General features: G+C 44.9%; 1 protein-coding gene across 2 annotated transcripts in view; it reads right to left on the bottom strand.

Moving 5' to 3' along the window:
- ANKRD35 (ankyrin repeat domain 35) overlaps window positions 1-21,195 on the bottom strand; it is a 1,062,691-nt gene that overhangs the window by 271,359 nt on the left and 770,137 nt on the right. Inside the window, exon 1 of one of the 2 annotated variants that reach the window (XM_078670749.1) lies at window positions 20,901-21,062. The exons of the other annotated variant lie outside the window; for it this stretch is intronic. Within the exon in view, the coding sequence (XP_078526875.1) occupies window positions 20,901-20,963 (63 nt within the window). The 5' untranslated portion in view covers window positions 20,964-21,062. Of the gene's footprint in view, window positions 1-20,900; window positions 21,063-21,195 lie in introns of those variants that run through there. 2 annotated transcript variants of the gene reach the window in all.

Here is a 21,195-nt window from a genome sequence, read left to right as displayed (position 1 = left end):
GAAGGGGATTGGGTTATCATGGTACAGGGAACTCACCTTGATTTCATTCTGCCAACATTTGTAATTTATGCACTTGTGGCTGTAAATGGACATTTGCTTCGGAGAAGTAGCCCTGTGCCATGGCGGAGAGACAAGTTAAGGATCTCCGATCAGCCCATTGTAAGTTGTGTAACCCGCCACTTCTTCAAATGCCTATAACCTCGGGTATTCTCTGGCATAGAAGTCTCTGGTCTGCCAAATGTCAATTGCAAGATGTCTGCTACGGAGGTCAATCAGCCACAGCCATAAAGGGCACTGCTGCCCCTCCAGAGGCGAAGCATGCAATGGAGCTGCCCATTCAGCATGAGCCTTGCAGTAGGGTCTTGATAACTTGTCAGTATCATGGCCACAAATGGTGGGCAAAATCTCATCTGCTTCAAAACCAGGGACCAAAAGGACCAGAAAAACAGTGTCAGAGGAGTTTTCCATTGCTAAAGATCAGAAAAGGACAGAGACCTGTTCTTTCTATACCTGCTCAACCAAGTAGATTGCATGCCTGAAATGGTCATTCGTCAGCATGGGCTTAGTAAAGCTGGACGGGTCAGCATGGATTAAGTCATGCAAAACCTACTTCTAGTCTAGAAGCCTAAATGATCATAAAAGGCGTAGCCTCTACATTAAGGATTATTATAGTTGCAGAAGAAAAGCATCATCCATCTCGGCCCAGTTTGGGGTAACCAAGATTGAAAGTCTTCCCTTGAGTGCATCACTGCTCCAGCTGTCATTTTAGGATATTTTGGGAACTATATCCTTTATAAAACGTACCCGTAAATCTGTCAGGCCAAGAGCTTTATAATTTTACAGGGCTCGAATTGCCTTTCGAACCTCCCCCACAGAAATAGGACTGTTCAAATCACCCCTCTGCTGCATCAAGAAACTGGCTTGCTGTGCAGCCTCAATGCATTTTGTTTGCTGTGAAGACGAACAAACCCTACAGTCTTGTAAGAGTGCCCACTCAGGTTTTTAATTTTTTTTCCTTTTTTTTCTTTTTGCCCCTATAATTAATGTGTTAAATGTGTGCCTACTTTATCCTTAGATGTATGAATGTCTTGTCAAGAGGAGCAATTCTAAATCTGGCCGGTCAGTGTAAATATTCCTTAACCGCTCGAGTAAATGTCAGTTTCCGTGGAAGCGTCAGAGATGGGGTGTCCCTATGAAGTGTCTCCAAGATTATCAGTTTTCATAGATGCAACATGAGCAGAGTATATCTCCCCCTGGACTACTGCCTTATATCCTCCCCGACCCCATCCCCCGCATCTCTAGATTGACAAAGTATAGACAGATATATCTGATATGTATGGGATAAAGTACACCCGGTAGAACATTACAAGGATACTGTAAGCCACCGAGGAGTTCCATTACCATATAAAGGAACGAGGATGTCGTCTTTATAACAGGCGGCCGGTGCGTCACAAGTCGCCGATTATAAAGAAATGAGAGCCTGGCTTTTATACATGGACTACAGAATCCCAGGTATCCGATAGATGGAAGGAAATAAATATATCCTTCTATCAGAGCATATAAGAGGAAAGGCATTTGTTACTATTTAAATATTTCTGACCTCCCATTCAGACCCACAGTCTATACCTAATGGTCTCACTTGTACGAGAACAAGCAACAACTTGGGCTACCTTAATTGGATGTGTACACAGGTGTGAATTCACCAGGGAATGGCGGTGACGGTCTCCCCCCTTAACCCAGCCACAGGGTCATTCCGAATTTGTAGTGGTGAGTGAAAAAGAAATAAAACAAAAGTGAACAAAACGAATATTGCAGCCTGAACATTGGGTTAAATAAAGAAACAGTCTATTGACCTTGCCACTTAATTCTAATGATTTGAGTATGTCTGCAGATGGGTATGTGTGCCTTATGCAGGCATTAGGACAACCAGCAGGACACTGGGTGGAACCGCAGCACTGCTCAGCTTTTTATCCTTCTGAGGCTGATAAAATAGGCATTGAGTTTACTAATAGGACCACTTGTCTGCACACTCCTTTGCCGGGCCGGTACTGGGTTGTTTGAACAGATATTGTACAAACACAGGAGGAGAACCGAATTTGACTTTTCTGCCCAAGCCGTGTATAATATATGAGTGAACTACTTCAAAGTATAGGATGTGCACAGCCTATAAGTTTAACTACGTTATCCGTGCTTCCTGGGTATCACTCTCCTCCCTGAGTGTAATCGAAAGTGTTGCTTTTGTGTTCTGTTAGGCGTGTTTTTAATTTGCGTTCAGTGTGGCCTACGTACACAGAACCACAAGGGCATTTCAGCATGTATATTATGTTCATTGTATCGCATGTCCCACTGACTCTTAGCGGTATCTTAAACCCTTTCATGGGATGGGTTATCTCATTCCCCTTCATGATGTTGTGGCAGCTACTGCAGTTCATGCATGGAATGGTTCCACGATAAGTGCTTTGTGGGAGTCGCTCAATAGGGTATTTCAACATTTCCCCTAGGTTCTTTCCTCTAGTGAACGCGAATAATGGTTCTTCTAAAAAAATGCCTTACAGAACACAAAAGCAACATAAGAACAGAATCGGTGAAATCAACGGTGGCCGTTCACTTCAAAGAGAAACATCACCACATAAGCCAATTGCGGGCTTGCATTTTGGAAATAGTGCCCAAAATTGAGGGTTCAACAAACAGAAAAAATTTACTTAAAAGAGAGAATCACTGGATTCACCATCTGAACAGTCTGAAGCCCAATGGGCTGAATGATCGGACAGAATTTTTGTGCTATTTATGAACCTGTATATATTTTGGTTACATGTATAACGCAGCAATTATGTAACATACAGCGTTTCATGAAGCTCTTAATTCTTACAATTGATTAGGCATAGGTGCATAACATGGCAAGGGCGAGCAGCCAGCATAATATAGCATTGTCAGCGCAGCACATTGATTGTGTCAACAAAGTTGTTTTAAAAAAAACGGCTTGTGCAGTAACGCGCACGCGTTAATCCGCCGGTAGAAAAACGTACACATTTGACCCCGGCGCCATTAGGAGATGCAGCGCGGAGTTCGCGTAGTCGGAACAATTCAGCAGTTCACAAAGTTCACAAGGTGAGCGTCTATAGCTTGAGTTAACTGCCATTGCTAGTCGCACCCCGCATAGTCGGTGTAGCTTTAACTTAATCAAACACATGCAAGCGATTGAGCGGCCCTAGAATCATTGCGGTAATATTTAGGCAAGACGCCAGTAAGGTCGTTTCACTGTTATAGCGAACCACTAGCATGAACACACGACATAGACGCCTGTTAACTCATTTGACCTTTGTTAAACATCCCGTAGAACTTTTGTCTTTATACGCGAGCACTTATCATGTTAAGCCACGCATTAGCGCAATAACACAGTCGGTATACAAAGTTGCTAATAATGTTTAACATTGTGAATCACATGAAATACGGCAGGTTAAAGCAAGTTTTGTTTTATTAATCAACAGGTTTCCCTGATGAAGGTGCTAGATGCACCGAAATGCATTGGATGAGATTTATTTATTTGGGAACAACAAACAAACTATGTACAAGGAGATATCTAATATGTGAATCCAACATGAAAATATTTGATTATGATGAAAAATAAATTCAAGTGTTTGAACATTTAACGAAGTCAAGTTTTGAATTGCAAAAGCTGGAGATCCAGCAATCTTCTTGTGCCCAGGGTGAGAGGGCTATGATGCAATAGTCCTGCGACCATTTGATTAATATATGAGTGAGCCACAGACACATACTTTGTACACTTTTTATGCGTTGTATAAATGACAAAGGACTAAAGTTGGACCGGGGCCACACTAACATGCAAATCGCAGCTCTCAGAAGTACTCAAACACACATGTTAAAGTGCTTCAAACAAAATAAAATACTTCCCAGTGCTATAGAATTATCCTAAATATTCTGGAAAAATACAGGGACTCGGGTGATGGAATTAGTTGAGCATTTACTATAGCATCATTATGTATTTCTTGCCAAAGAAACTTAATTGATGCATTTCAGTACCTTTGAGAAATATATTTTTTTAGTTAGTGTGTTCTGCAACAAGACCAACCAAGAGGGCAAAGTTTACCCTTTAAACACCCCATGGTTATATAATGGAAACATGTTTGAGTGAACACATGTCGTGACATAACCAAACAAGCGGCACAGGGTTTGTAAAGGTCACCAGAACTCCTGGCCAGATTTGCAGGGTTATATTTTTTATATTCTAAGTTTAATAAAAAAATAAAGAAAAAACGTATATTTAAAATACACTGCCCTTTGCAGTAGTTTACTATACTTGCCAAACTTCTCATTTGTTGAAATTCATAATATGATGTCTGCGATTTATGCAAAACAAATTATTCACAATTATGACCTTCCTATCACTTTTAGGTTTTGTAACCACTACTGAAAAGGTGGTATAAATGGGATCCAACACACAACTATCATGAGTTTTCTACATCAGCGCTCGCTGCCTCTGCAGCAGTCCCAGATGATGCTCTTCAGACATGCCTTGTACATACAACACCCATGCCTGTGCTAATGGACATGGCTATGTCGGTGTGTGAGTACAGATAGCCTGCAGTTAGTACCAGTTGGGCACAGCACTCAGCTGTACTACATTACCACAAGGTACCATCTGCACCCATGCCTGGTGCCCACTATGCCTACTCGTGGTACAGTGTGGGCAGAAGTTACCGCCTGCACTGATGCCTGGTGCTCAGTATGCCCCCTCGTGGTAGAGTGTGGGCAGAAGGTACCACCTGCACCGATGCCTGGTGCCCAGTATGCCTGCTCGTGGTACAGTTTGGGCAGGAAGTACTGCCTGCGCCGATGCCTGGCGCCCAGCATGCCCACTCGTGGTACAGTGTGGTCACAGGGAACTGAGTGGCCCGATGCCTGGTACCCAGTAGGCCCGCTCACGGTTCAGTGTGGGCACGAGGCACCACTGATGCCTGGTGCCCAGTATGCCTGCTCACGGTGCAGAGTGGGCACAGGGCACCATCTGCACTGATACCCGGTGCCCAGTATGCCTGCTCGAGATGCAGTGTGGGCACAGGGCACCGCCTGCATGGATACCTGGTGCCTAGTATGCCTGCTTGCGATGCAGTGTGGGCACAGGGTACCGCCTGCACCGATGCCTGGTGCCCAGTATGCCTGCTCACAGTACAGTGTGGTCACAGGGAACTGCCTGGCCCGATGCCTGGTGTCCCGTATGCCCGCTCATGGTACAGTGTGGGCACGGGGCACCACCGATGCCTGGTGCCCAGTATGCCTGCTCACGGTGCAGTGTGGGCACAGGGCACCATCTGCACTGATGCCTGGTGCCCAGTATGCCTGCTCAAGATGCAGTGTGGGCACAGGGCAGTGCCTGCATGGATACCTGGTGCCCATTATGCCTGCTTGCGATGCAGTGTGGGCACAGGGTACCGCCTGCACAGATGCCTGGTGCCCAGTATGCCTGCTCACAGTATAGTGTGGTCACAGGGAACTGCCTGGCCCGATGCCCCGTATGCCCGCTCATGGTACAGTGAAGGCACGGGGAACCACCGATGCCTGGTGCCCAGTATGCCTGCTCACGGTGCAGTGTGGGCACAGGGCACCATCTGCACTGATGCCTGGTGCCCAGTATGCCTGCTCGAGATGCAGTGTGGGCACAGGTCACCGCCTGCATGGATACCTGGTGCCCTGTATGCCTGCTTACAGTGCAGTGTGGGCACAGGGTACCGCCTTCACCGATGCCTGGTGCCCAGTATGCCTGTTCACAGTACAGTGTTGGCACAGGGCACCGTCTGTAACAATACCTGGTGCCCAGTATGTCTGCTCGTGGTACAGTGTGGGCAGAAGGTACCGCCTGCACCGATGCCTGGTGCCCATTATGTCTGCTCACAGTACAGTGTGGACACAGGGCATGGCCAGCTTCTTATACAAGTCAGCATTGGAGGATGCCCACGTGACTGATCTCCCACAGCCTTTGTTGATTTTACCTTCTCACCCAAGCATCATCTTCACTCTCCCACATCCAAAATCCTGGAGGCGAGCCTGGGCAGCTGGATGATCCGTCTCCACTCCTCCCCACCTGGCACAGCACATAATGCTCACAAATCCTTTAAAATGTGGAAAAACCAAGGCAAAAGTGGGGCACGCTGCAGCAAAACAGGTAAAGTTTCAAACCACAGTAACCCTAGCCCTGAGCACAGCCACCTCCAGGATATATAACGGGGTGTGGCGGCTGCACCTGTGCGTGATCTGTAGGTGTACACACGGTGGCCTCGTCAAGGGGCCTCTACTCCGCCTGGTGCCCCCCAGAAAAGAGACCCCTAGAAGGGAGGCCTGGAAAGCGCCAAACAAGCCAATCTGGGTGCCTCTGTGAGCACGTGTGAATGTAAAAGGCATTCAGGCCTGCTCTGAAAGGAGACCTGGGATTAGGCCTTCTCGGCAAAAGAATGCGCAATTCTTTCCTGAGGACAAGGCTTTCTTTTGGGAGCATAAAGGAATCCTTTGCTTGCATTGTTCGGAAAGAAAAGAGCGAAAGCTGAGCTGAGAACATTCTGGAATAGAAAGCTGGTCAAGGGAGAGAGTCCTGTCTACACTCTCAGCTTTCTTTCCCTTGCAAGCCGGTCTCCGCCCTTGATCTTGCTCTACCATGAGCCACCACAGACCCAACGGCCGGAAAATGAAGATTCATATAAATTATTCCACGTTTGGCACAATTTGCCCCGGTGTGAAGTTTTCCAATTCTATAACCATGTACAGTTACAGATGGCAACTGTGAATAACAGATGTTTTACCCCATTCATTTGTAAAAGAATACGTACCAAGGTCATACGTTTTGCTCAGAAGCCAGTGCTATTGAATGCTGGCGTGCCGAATACAAAGGCGGCCTAGTCTTGATTCAACGTCATGCCTCTAATTCACGACCAGACTCTCCCCATGCCCTTTCTCACTTTTGCAGGTGTCTGTCACCTTTTTTTCGTCTTTTGTTTCCTTATTTTCCCTGTTTGTGTTTTTCTCTCTTGTTCTGAGTAAAAGTGTAATAAGGAAAAATAAGTGCCGGTCCCCAAAAATGTGTACCGGTGGGACCCACTGGCAACCTCCTGCTCAAATTAAGTAACGCCAAGGGCACAGAGTAAGTGGTCTATGTCACCAGATACTCCAGAGATAAAAAAAAACAACTCCTTCATTCACAGTTATCCAGCTACATTTCTTTGCTGTGTACCAGTTTCAACTATTTATTATTATTCTTATTATTTATAATGTGCAAGGAATCATCTCCAAGGGGATCGCTCGGCGCCAGGGAGGCAGACAACATATATGGGGTGCTCGTTAAAACAGCCAGGTTCAAGAAGTTTCTTCAATTGCGCCAAGTTGGAACACGCACGGATATCGCCCGGTAGTTTGTTGCAGTGAGCAGGTTTTTTGATTTGTGGTGTTTTGAGCCAAGCAATAGATGTACTGAATAAGGCAGGCTCCAGCGAGGATTTTTGGAAAAAAAGCTTGGTTTCTGCAGTGATTAACAGCATTCTGTTAAGGGTATAAGGATAGTGGTTGGTTACAAGACCATAACTACTCAGAGCTATTTTATGTCATCAATGATGTTATTTAACAGGTCACGCATGAGGTAATATGTAAGGTCATAAGCAGTGCATGAAAGGGGCAGTAGTTAGTTCATCAAACTATAACTGGTGAATTTCAGTGTTTTAAAAAAATATATATTACTTTTTATATTATTACGACAACTAACTGTAAGGTCACTTTAACCTTGGTTTTTTTCAGTGAAGATCTAAGGTCTTTTTTAAAAAAAACTTAAACTAAAAGGTTATTACCTTACTATAATATGTGGGATTCTGCAATCCCTCTACAAACACCTGTCTCTAATTTCTTTAAAATCGGTGACTTGTGATGCACCCAGTCACCGATTATAAAGAGAGGACTCAGAACTCAACTGTATTACGTTATTGCAGCAGAATTCCAATGTCACAATGCCTCCTGTCAGAGCCAGGTAAAAGGCAGGGCAGGTCACGGAGCAGCTGTTTAGACCAACGAAAATAAAACATTGCTTTTCATTCTTCAGCTCTATTTTTCTAACTTACAGTGACTAGCAGAAAGAACATGATTAGTTTTCACTTCTTACATAATTATACAAAAATGTGAATCTTTCTGCATGTTTCTACACATGCTGAGCTACGATAGTTTTTTTTTTAACTGACTGTATAGTGAACGGTTTCTAATATCTTTCTATGACAAACATCAAACAGGTTTTTGACGTGTTTAATTTTACACTAGAGGTTCTATTTTTTTGTTTACATTTGCAAACCTGCTCTCGCTTTCATATGAAAGAGCTACATAACATTTTAAGTGGTTTGTGGGAAAGTTGATGGTGTGACCATGCAGTATATGGGATAAAGTGCCCCCTGCCATACTTAAGGCTATTGCAAGTCACCTCCGAGTTGTATAACCTTATAAAGGAACTTGGCCTTTGGGCTTGTTCCGCTCTATGGTTATGGAACACCTCTGTAATTTTCAATATCCTTATAATGTAAAGCAGAGGGTACTTTATTCCTTATTTAATATCACTTTATCCTTTGTTTTTTTCCAGTGAATTTTTAGAGTTTTTTTTTTTTACAAAAGTTAGATATTATCATACCCAACTATAACATAACTTTAACCTCAGTTTTTTCTGTGAATTTTTGTGTTTTTTAATGTAAAGTATGATATTATCATACACAACTTTAACATCACTTTACCCTTTGTTTTTTTCATATTTTTTTTAATATATTCACCCAATGTCCTCAATGAGCCTAGGCTTAGGGCATATGCAGCATGGGTCTAGCAGCAGAATGAGGCCTGAGGCCACACCTTGGACCAAACTGCTCGCGGGCCATCAACCATGTGCAGGTAGCAAGATCATCCACGAACATCCCTTCTCACATTTTTCTATTTTGTGTGTGGGGGGGGGGGGTTACTGTGGTACTACAGCTGTAACGCAGCTTAAGCATCAGCCGCAGTTATTGAAGTTTTAACTTCAGGACACAGGACAGAGTCCTGTAATGGCTGCAAAGCTATTTTCTTTATGTTCTTTATGTGCAGTCAGCCAATCACAACATTGTGGGTACAGGTCTTGTGGGACTGAATGAATGACAGGAAAAAAACCTCTTGTGCAATTAAATCCCATTTGCTGTACCACAGGATGGGAGACCCGTTGGACCGAACATCCAGATATCACGAAGTTTAAACTCAAATTTCTTGAAAAAAGCTCAACGGATTATATAACAAATAATGAAAAGCATGCTTTCTGAATAAAGTTCTAACTTCCTGCCAAATTTGGTGGAAAGCTGTTCCTGTATTGCTTCCTAAAATTTTGCCTGGGAATTAACATGGGGAAAAAGACTTTCCCTCATTACAAGCTTCATGGATCAACCTGAAACTTTTCAGGAATAAGCGGAGATGGATGAACTTTTTTTGGGTAAAGTTTCCTGAAATTCGTCTAACGGCGCTTAAGTTATTAGCAAAACAAAAAATGCTGGGGCATATTAGCAAGGGCCATATCACTTTTTCCAATATTTTTATCGCCCTATGAGTAAGCTGTCACTAACAGCATTAAGCGACAGCTTTTAGGCGATAGCGACCGGTTTGGGGACCACTTTGCATGTCAGCAATATTTATTGCTAATGACATGCAAAGTGGGCATACCCAAACTGCAGTCGCTAACACAACTATCCCCTATTAGCAAGGCAGGCATAGTGATAAAAAAAATCGCGCTAAGCTCGATTATCGCTATAATCTAACGCCTGCTAAAAACATGACTTACCTGTTTATCCAATGGGAGGTGGATCTTCAGGTTAAGTCCCCATTGGCGTTAATGCGTGAATATCACTGGATTTCCAGCGATATTCACGCATTTCATCACTAATTGCTGGATATTTTAGCACAATGGAAAAAAACATTACAGGTTTTCTCCGCTAACATATCCAGCGATAGGCAGCGATAAAATAAATGCGCTAAGCGCATTTAGCGATAAATATCGCCATTTCTTGCTAATAGGCCCGCTGTTCCTAATGAAACTTTGACATAACTATATCTGCACGGTGGTGACTGCCACATTTAAACTCTTTTCATTAAACAGACCCCAATGCTTGGATGAAATCGAAGGGCTACAAAAATGTTAGCTTTACTGAATTTCTTATTCCCTCGCACTGATAAGCCTGCGAATTTTATTAGATGGGTACACCACTATGACGGTCAGGAAACTTCACCCCAACTCACCGTCTGCTGATAGGCCCCTAGGCGTAGATTAGCTTTTTTTGGGAGTGGGACAACCTACATTACGCTGTGCATGTTTGGACAGCTGCCGGAGTGAAGACGGTGTTTATTATGTGGAAGCGGCTTGGGGCTTAAGACAATTAATGATAGCAACGTGTGTAGGTGAGTACCTGGAGAATAGCAAATATGGCGTGTGCTCTTGAATTAAGAGTATTTTATTCCTATGTGTGACTACTTTGGTCTGTTGTGTGCTGGGAATGGTGTTGTTACAGGGGTTTCTTCTGTGGAATTGATATGTTGTCTGACTTTGTTGACTCTCATATGAAAGTGGTGGATGCGTAGTATTTGTCTGTTTAAAGTGTTACTGGAGTGTCAGGCAGGAGGGAGTTAATGGATTATTGAACAACTTTGAAGAAGGCTTTGAACATTACAGAAGCATTCAAAAGGAAGGAAAGTATATTATTCCATTCTGGCTGTGGAGAGAAAATTTCTTTGTGCTGATCCGGGGCTTTCCAGTTTTGTTAGATTATTCTTGGACGGAGTTTGTGCTATGTTTCCTCTTACTTGTTGAATGAGCATTTGTGGTGAGTGGATCTATTAGGTGTGAGTGATTCAATTCAATTGTTCTTAATTTCATTGGAGCGTAAATGTCAACAAAGGAGTTTGAGGTATTATTGAGAAATTCAACATTATATTAAAGTTGGCTGTGGGTTCAAGAGTGATGAAGGAGTTGAATAGGTCTCGTTTGGGTGAGTTGATGGGGAGGTCTTGGAAACGGTTCATTGGCAGGTTTTAATTTTCTGTGGTACATTAACTGGTGTTTTAAAGAATCGGGTGGTAAGATGGTCTTTCCAGCTTCTTTGATTGAGGGAATATTGTTGTTGGTTGCATAATTTAATTATCAGCTTGAGTTGTACGCCTTATGTGTATAAGCACTGTGGCATGTTGATGTGTGTGTTTAAGAGGTCAGAAAGAGGGAACATCACATGTTTGGTGGCGACCTGCGGAGTTTCCAGAGAGGTTGAGATGACCAAGGCAGTCATTATTAATGTGGCTAACAGAGCTATTTGTGATTAGGCCCATGATTTATTTGGTGATGGGTTGCTTTGATCTTGAAGTCTTTGTCAGGATGAGCATGAGTGCTTCCGAGATAGAGATGTGCAAGAGGCCGGCGAGTTCCATGTAGGGGAGAGCCAAAAATGGCATGCCCACATCCATTTTGACAGGCCCATGTTGCTCAGTACAATTCCAGATGTAGCCCCAAATTTACACACACTTAAAATAAACCACAAAAAAACAAGAACAGTATTCTTCAAAGTGGCACTCACACAGCTGTTCTGGATGAAAGAATTGCAAGTGCCTGCTGTCGGCAATCAAACAAGAGATGCACATGAAAGAAAGCATATGTAGACCAGCCTAAACGTCTGGTCACCACAAGAGGGCAGCCTCAATACCCTGCTAAACAGTGAAGTATCTTGTTCCCTGCATTGATGTAGTCCTACCTTTGTCCTAATAATTCTCCCTCAGCCTCAAAAATGTCAAGTTGCAGCTCATGATGCTCTAAAGGGTACTCCCATTTCTACAGTGATCACGGTGAAGATCACAAGAGCCCTCACATTGCACCAGTTGGTTAATGGCACACACATCCACAGTCAAGGGTGGCTACTGACCAATGACACTACAGCTTGTGGACACCTTGTTTCAACACAAATAGGAGACGGTCTACAGATCCAACATGGCAAATTCTAATCTATTCCTCATAGTTGTCATCCTTATTTGCCTCAAATGTGGTTCTTCATCAGGCCGCCCTTGGGTTGACATAACATATATGATTCAATCCTCCGATTTTTTTGACTCAGAGAACCCGAAGGTGGGTGGCTTGCATGTATACATCATTTCTTCTGGCCTGAAACATACACATCCCTTTTCTCCTGGGGCCGCACACCTTTGCCGAATACCAGCAACTGAACTCTCCTTTCTGAAGGTGTTGTGTTGGGCATCGCCCACAATGCATAGCGAGGACTGAAACCCCTCACATGGTACTGGGCTGTGGTGGCTGACATTCTGAAATTAAAAAAGTAGCTTGGACTAGTCCAGTGCCCAAATATAAGCTAAATACTTGTCCCTTCAAGCCTGGAAGTTCTATTTTTTGTGGAATCAGACCAAATCTCTGTTGCACCATCAGAGAGCGACTTTTGCCTGGAACAGATCTCAATGGTGCTGACCAAACTGGAGGCACTCGAAGAAGCCCTGTTCTGACTTGGCCTGGACAAAGGCTGCTTCTATGTCGACTCATTACAACAAGACCTGGTCTATAAGGTGCATACCTCCTACTCGTTTTCTAAACTGTGCGCGATATGCTATATCATATAGCATTAAAAAAAACTCCTATAAAGTAGCCGCAACACGTTTAGCACCTCTACTAAACACAATCTTTATACAAAAAACTTTATAAAGACAATATAAAAGACAGTCGCCAAAACAGGAAAGGGTTAAGTTTCTCCTTTTAACTCAAACCCCCAATCATTCACACTCTCAGTGCGAAAAAAAAATGTGAGAATGGCAAAATGACCCCTCACGTGTGCACCACCAACAGGCCCACTGGTCGGTACTCACCAGTTGTGCCCACTTTTGTCATCATTGGTGGTCATTTTGCCGCAAAGAAAAGAGAAATGTCCAAGAAAAAAGAAAAAAACACGCAGTGAAGTGAAGTAGGCCACACCTCACGGTGTGACCAGGTGCAATTAAGATAGACAATATACTCCAATAGCAACCACTTTATTATTTGCTGAGTATAGTTTGTCTACTAGTTAAAAAGGTAGCTAAACATGCATACCATTACAAGCGCCCTATGTCCAGCCTGGAGAAGAGCAGGCTCCTGGCCAGGATGAATAGACTGAAGTCGGAGCAAGGTCTTCATGAAGTAAGGCATTCAGGCTTCACAAGGCGCGTTCAGCCCAGAGTTGGCCAAAGATGAACCTCAGCAACTTCAAAATGGTGACCAATTTGTAGACTGAAATGAGTTTGCATCATCCTGGATCCACCACAGATATCCTGTAGCTCCTCATTTTCGGACACAAACACCCACAGGGCTGTTTTGTCTTAGTCGTAAATCTTCAGATCAGTGTTTCATAGGACAGGGTCAGTCATGAGTCCAGAGCCTTGAGACCCCCCTTTGTAAGCCTTAAGGTGCAGACAAGTTGTGGTTTGAAGTCAGTTGGATTGTCACTCTAAATTCCAGTTCCACAGTTTCAACTGGTCCAGTAGATACACATGAAACAGAAATCCAGTCTGCAACGGATTCCTTGTGATTCACGTCTGTGAAGTTTAACAACCCCATGAAATGTACACTGGGTGCGAGCTCAAAACAAACACGAGTCCTTTCAAAATCTAGACATCCAAAACAAGGTTGGAGAGCAAATGGCCTCCTTGAAATGTGCCCCGAAAACCAGGACCAGAGGAGTCACGGTGACCACAGTCACCACACATTGAGCCTTTTATAAACCAGTCCATTGGGACCATGAATCCCTTTTACATGGGTAGGATTCTCCTGTTCATTTTGGGTGGTGTTTTGGTGGGGGGCATGCAATGCTTGAGTTTTTGGGGAGATTGTGGCGAATTCGCTGCCTCCTGGACTGCAACCCCCTGAGGTGTCATCAGTTGTATCCAGAAGCTAAAGGAAAGCACTGCTTATTCCAGCAGACATGATGCACTGCAGCACTTTGCCCGACACCTTTGCCCCGGTGCCTATAACTTCCAATCCAAACTCTGCCTACATAGTTCAATGGGTGTGAACAGCTCAATATCCAAGTTCCAAACACTCTACCTTGTCTAATCACAGTGATTGCAACTGGACAGTTGTGAGCACAAACTGAGTTACTTGGCTGTCCACTTGGAGTGCACTCGTATCTATGGCTACTCTGCACAAGCAAACGCCAGGAACTACTAAAGATACTGCCCCAAATCTGACACAATAGCATATGCGCCTCAAAACTGGCAACATCCTTCCTTCCAGGTGCCTCCGTGTCCTGTAGGGCGCCATGAGCATGCAATTAACTATTAACAGCACTACGGGACTTGTAGTTTCGCTTTTATCCATTTAATTATGACTTTTACACATATTTCTGTTAGTGGTGTACTACGCATGCAGAAGATCACAAAATGTGCCCAAGCATTATTTTTTTCAGTTTTTTAAACTTATAGTACTTTACAGAGCATATTTAGATCTAATTTTTGCTAAATCGTTGGATAAACCAAACCAAAACTAAAAAAATAAAATAAAAATAAAATATGAGCCTGCGTGTCAAGTGAGATTTTAATCACAGGCCAGGGCGGGGTTAGAAGAGTCACACAAGGTAAACGTCAATTCGACAGTTACGAAGTAAATACATATTTTTTTTATTCTAAGCCATTTCACGGCACTGAGAGTCAAAAACTGGAGGTGCGTGGGGTCAGGAAAAGAGGCTGGGAGAAGCAGTTGAGTAGCCTAGGTTAGCCTGCTGCGTCTGGTAGGCCTTTCTTAAGGCATAAGTGCTGGCAAAGTCAAAGGCCCACCAAGAGAAGTGAAAGAAATGCGTCACCTGATGGTGCATTGATGGCGCGCCGATTCTCGCAGGACCATGAGTGAGTAGCTCATTCAGTCCAGGTTTATTCTTTGCGTTCAGTTAATTGCAATCCCGATTTTAAAAGGGGTACATCAAGACTACAGATACCAGAATGCAAAGAAAAAACCCGGACTGGGTGAGATCCTCGCACATGGAACTGGGAAATTTGGAGAGCTGCGCAGTTCTGCACTTCGTTCCACAATCAAAACCAGCTCTTTAGTTTTGCTTTACTTTTAAAAACCGTTGCTGCTTCGCTAAAAACTGCCGGCGGCGTGCTAGAGGATTTATTTAGCGAGCTTCTTGGCACTGAAGAGCCTGGCGGGTGACCTGCCGCGCGCGCAGACCGCGGCGAGCTCTGCACACTGCCCCGAGCCTGTGGATGTGCATTAGCAACACTTCCAAATGAGAGTTTGTTAAGTGCACCCTCTAATTACCGAGACCTGCAGCAGCGTCGCGTCACAGAGGGTGTCCTGCAGAATGCCTGATTTTAAGGAATGTATATAAGAAAAGGGAGCGACCCCACTGACCAAGAGACAACAACGTGTAAAAAGAATTTCTCTTGGTCAAGCACAAAGCATCAATCAGAAATCCAACCAACAACCATGTAGTTCAGACACACCTATGCATACATAGCCAGGATTAAGGGAAAATTAAAATGTTTAGACGCAAAGCCCCAAGGAAACAGCTGTGTACAACAAAGGGATAAGTAACCAAAATATGTAAATTAAAAACACAAATGCGATTTATTACATAGTGTACCAAAAAAAAATACAAGTGATAAAAACAGTCCAATACATGTATTACAAATAAAAGCTACCCAGAGAGACAAGACAAATGTGAAGAAATAAAACATTAAAATTGGTTCTTTAGCACAGGAATCAAATCATAAACACCATCAGTCTTTTAAAACATAATCTTTGATAAACAGGAGTTAGTTCCTGGGAGTAACCACAAAGAGAATTGGCGTTGATGCGTTTCGGTGGTAACCAATTATTAAAGTGCCACCTTCTTCAGGACATATATATTTGTCTCTCTCCAAATCGATTAAAATGTAATCAACCACTGGTCGTGTATCGAGGAGACTCTAATCTCTCCTTTCAAAGTTTTAAGAATAAAACACGGTCCTTCAGGCCCACCGTTATTGGAGTGGAAGCAGAGTGACCGACCTGAAATTTGCTAGGACCTTCTGATCTGGAAAGGGTTTTTTAAGCAATGGAAAGTCAAAAGCTTACTTCCTGGAATCAGGGGAAATGCCATGAAGAAGGGACTGTCCGAACGATAAACGTAAGACTGGGAGAGCTTAATGAAGGCCAAAGATTCCAGTATTTAGTGGGGCATGGATCCAACAGAGACCCTGATTAAATGCAGGAGAGTCCGTCTCTAGCAAATGTTTCTTCCAGAGGATAGAAGGTGAAGCGAGAACCGTTGGCTTTAGAGGTAACGCTCATGATTCAGGAAGAGGCAGACGAGTCACAAACATCTCTCAAAGATTTTTAACAAGTCAGGAATTTGCCTTTGGGTACCGTGATGCCTGCAGCCCTCTATTTCTCTAACTATCATTCCATCCCAAAATTCTACAGTGGTCCACAGTTCCTTAGATAAGGCAGAGAATCCAACTAGTTTTCTTATCATTGAAAATGTTACTAATGATAGATTGTTAACTCTCTCTATGGTCCAATCAAAAGATAACTCCATTCCCCTCATCATTGTCAAGTGGTTCTACATTTCTGCTTTCGGGTGACTAAATTTCCTCCAAGGGTGCTAAACTCGATAACTTGGTCCCCTTGAAGCATATGTTCCAGACTAATCGTGCTACAATTTACCCAATCCACATCTCTTTATCTTCTGTTAAGTCTCCTAAGAAGAGCTAGTCTCCTGCTGCGTTGAGGGAATTATTACACCAGGAAAAAAGCTTTGGGTTAAAAAGCAGTTTTTTTCCTGTTAGTAGTATGATATAGAACAAGGATTAACACAGCTAGTTTAGTTCACCTATGCAAGATCTATTGACTTAGGCAATATGTTTTTTACATGATCCTTGCACTGCTGTGGATCTGTGCAACACTGCTTAAATAAAATAAAAAGCACGCTGCCAAACCACGTTCACCAGGTCATAGGACTTTTTTTCCCTTTAAACAATGTTGAACAGCACCATGCGCTGCTGTGCAATATGTGTCAGGGTGGAGTAGAGGGACATGAAGTGGAGTGGGATGGCGAGGCATAGAGTTTTGTGGAGTGGCGTGAAATGGTGAAGAGTGGAAGGAAGAGGTATAGAGTGGAGTAGAGTGTCAGATTGGAGAGGCATGGAGTATGCATGGTGTGGTAGCATACTGCCATTACAGATGACACATTTTCAATTGAAATGACCATTACGTTTGTTCAGACATACTGTTTTACAGAAAAAAACTATACAGTGCACAAGCAATAATGCGTGGAAATTGCATCACCAAGTGTACTGGTTTATAAGGATCATATTAAAATATTTGTTTCCATTACATTTCAGATTTGAAGGAAAAAGTGCTTCATTTATGCTTTCTGAATTCTAATATTTTTTTAAATATCTGCACAGTTCATATACAGTTAAATGTTGTAGTGTGCTAGGAAAAAGCATTTCCTTTCACATCCCCAGACTGTCTCATAAATCCTCCCACTTTGAAGTCAGAGAAAGAAAAGGAAACACCAAGCTCCTTTGGAAGACAGAGCCTGACATTTGATCTCCGTCTATGAATGCACAGCAAATGTGACAAGAACAAAATGTAAAGGACAGTTTAGAGAAAACGAGCACCTGTAAAAGAATACAAGGAGTGAGTCAGAGAGGTGGTAAACAGGCTACGCTCCACGGGAGGGAAAAAGATATGCTGGACAGTCTAAAGCAAATAAATCCAGAAAATAGAAAGCAAGCAAATGTGAGTTACAGAGCCTTTGTTAAGCAATGTGTGGAATGCATTCCTAGGTCAGCTTTCAGAATGTCCCAAAGAGAGTCTTCAGCAACCAGACAGCTGTGCTGTCTAGTAGGCTTCGACCTAAAAATGGACTAAGGAAATGCATTACCTTGCTAGCAGGGAGAAGATTCGGCTTAAAGAAAGTACAGGCTCTCTAAAAGCTATTTAATCATATTTTCTTAACCTAAAAGAGAGCAACATCTTCTATCTACTCTTTTTCTCTCCTTTATCAATTCTATGTATATGATGCAGATTATGTATTGGTAGTAAGGAGATGAATTGCTTCTAAAACGTCATACTTCAATAGGTTGGCATATGGCATCTTGTTACATGTAAAGGTTATATCCATGTTTTGACAGAGTGCTGGCGCACATTAAGAAAGCCGAGTAGGAATATAAAGTATGAAATAATGTAGAATTATACTTGTGATTAAGAACTGAATGTGACAAAGTATGATCGTTTGCTTTCATGTTATTGAAGAAATTTGAAAAAAGTATTTTAAGCTAAAGAATGACGGGTATGTTCGCCCCTCCTCTGGTCTCGTGACTCTGAAAGGGGGGTCCACTGACAAGCACTCCACAGCGGGAGAGCTCTGTAAGACTGTTCACGATCTGTTTCCCATTTTCAAAAGCGGTGTCATGCTTTAAGGCGCCCTGAAGACTGTCTAGAGACGCATCTAGGCTCTAAACATCAAAAAGCACAGACTTTCCATATGTGGGTCCCGGCAGAGTCGGATCTCAGAGAGACACGGGTAATCACCTGCAGAAACCTCTTCCCGTTAGCAACAGAGAGGCCTCGGGAGCGAATGGGCTCCCAGCAACTGACAATATGAATAAAAGAGAGGCCTTACTCACACCTGGAGGCCATTATCGAGGACACAAGCTGCCTGGGAGGCAGGTCCGTGGGCATGACAGCAAACGACGCGCTCTTTCCATTACAGAGGAAGAGGGTTGTTTATTTACCCCAAACAGTGTCGTAGGCGTAAAACAAAGAAGTGGAAATGCACCCCTCCCACGTCGCTTTAAGTGGTGAGAAGGTTTGTTTACTGTCACTGCAGATGTTCACGGCACAGCTGCCTGTGGGGATTATCACGTGACACTTTCCCTCGTTGAATTTCCAAAGGAACCTGCCCGCTTTAGGAACACGCTTACGGGCGGACGCATTTACCGAATGTAAAACTTGTATGAAACCCACGATACAATTAAAATAAGATATCCGCTATTCAGTGGGAGCGGGGGTGTTGTGCGGCAGACCCTCTCCTTGTAAAATTCAAATGTAAGTATTCGACTGAAACTTGAATTGGGAGTGGGGGGCTCTATCCACGCCTTTCCTTATCGTTTCATTTTCCTTTCTTCTCACTCCGTTCGCTCTTCTCTGTATCACGTTTTCTTCCTCCTCTCCGTCTCCCTGTTTCTGCTGCTTCTTTCCATTTCCTCTCCTCCTCCCACAGATAAATGATTTATATTATTTCAAAAGTTAGTGGCGCATTTGGAAATAGGAGTATAACTTTCAACCGTGCTTCGTTTTGCAGGCTGACTTGACCTATGTTTAAAAACCGGAACATGTGTTGAACACTTTAAAAAGCTTCAGGCACCGAGAGAGTCCTCTGAAAACCGGGACGTCTGTCACCCTACTCCTTACCATCCTTTACCCATAGTCTAGTGTACCATGGCCATTTCAGTTTGTCGCCCTGTCACGGTCGGAGCTATGAACATGCAGCAGGTGCAGTGACACCGCGGCCGAGGGCCCAATGTGCCCCATTATTGTATTATCTTACTATCAAACCATGGGATTGGTGGGCGGAGTTCCTCGCTTGCAGGGGTCCTGGTGCGAGCGCTATCCAGTTCTGAAATACATTCATTGCTGGGGTGCAGAGGGCCCTCAGACACTCTGGCCCGGTGCCACTGCACTTGCTGCATGACGGGTCGCTGCCGCCACCCTTCACTCGGTTTCTCAGCGACTCCCCCCCCCCCCCCCCCCCCCGTGCAACTTTCTCCTACTGTGTCTTGTCCCTTTCCCTGTCGTTTTGGGGTTCTTCTTAACTCACTAACCCCCCACGCCCCTCTTTCGCACTCGCTTTTCTCCAGCTAGCATCTTGCTCTTGGACGTGTCTCTCCACTTCCAAGCCCCCCTCTCTGCCTCATTGTCCGCTCCCCCTCCTGCATCTCACCCTGTCCTCTATCCTCCACTCTATAATTGACTCCCTCTCCCTGCCCCTCACCCCCTCTTCTCCTAGCTGCCCCACGCATGTAAAGGGCCAGGCGGCGAGAGAGTGGCTGGGGTGAAGGAGTGCCGGAGTGAGAGTCCTGTCAGTCACATCCCCAAGTGAGGGAGGCCGCGTGGCCGGGACCCAAAGTACACAAAGGACAGCGGAGACGTGTCCGGAGCCCGCTGCCCGACGGACACGCTGCAGGGCACGGGCGTCCGTCCACCCGCCGGCCTCCCTCACTCACTCTGGGCGTCTCACTCACGCTGGGTCCGTCCCGGTCTCTTTTGGTGACTGTCGTGGGACGGGTCAGATCCCCGCCCGGCTAAGAGTGCTGCGGGGGTGTCCGTTTGTATGTACTGCCCTGCCCCAGTGGGCAGGAGTGTGGCCACTGTGTGTCTTTGTTTCGCGACGAGTTCATGTGGCTGTCTCAGGACGGTCGTGAGTGTCTCTCAGGAATGAGGATTACCTTTAGGTGGGAGTGTGGTGTGCCTCACCGGGGTGCGAGAGCGTGCCGGGGGGAGAGGGCTCAGGAGGGTGTCTCAGGGGGATGAGTGCGTGTGCCTCAGGGGGTGCGAGAGTGTGCCTCACCGGGGTGCGAGAGCGTGCCGGGGGGAAGGGGGCTCAGCCAGGAGGGTGTCTCAGGGGGGTGAGGGTGCCTCAGGGACAGCATTCTTCAGTGAGGTGTTAGTGCGTGCTTCACGGAGTGCCAGTCGGTACCCGGAATGCGAGTGTCGTCTCAGCAAGTTGAGTGAGTACTTCACGGACACCATGACAAGACCGGGATAAACCTATACTTACTGAGACAGACATCTCGCATGCTGCGTCTGTCTCTCGAGCACACGGCAGTCTCTCGCTCTCACTCACCTGGGACAGCCGGAGGCTGGAGCGCGAGCCCGTTCTCTGGAACAGAGACTGCCACTTCTTCATGGCGGGACGGCGAACCCCGGAGATGGGGACACCCCACCGACAAAACCCTGGGACAAGCTCTCGAGGCTCCCCGGCGACTGGATCCGTTCACCATGCAACAAAAGTGAAAGGAGGAGCAGCGCTGCGACGGGGTTAACCCTTCAGTGCCCGCGGGCCGCTATGGATATGACAGCAGGCGCCTGACCCCAGTGCAAGTGCAGCACACAAAGCACCCCCATCCCCGCCCCCTCGC

This window comes from Lissotriton helveticus, chromosome 12, assembly GCF_964261635.1.
Source record: "Lissotriton helveticus chromosome 12, aLisHel1.1, whole genome shotgun sequence".
NCBI classification, from domain to species: domain Eukaryota; kingdom Metazoa; phylum Chordata; class Amphibia; order Caudata; family Salamandridae; genus Lissotriton; species Lissotriton helveticus.
Note: the sequence above shows the minus strand (reverse complement) of the source record. Positions and strands in the feature narration are given on the sequence as shown.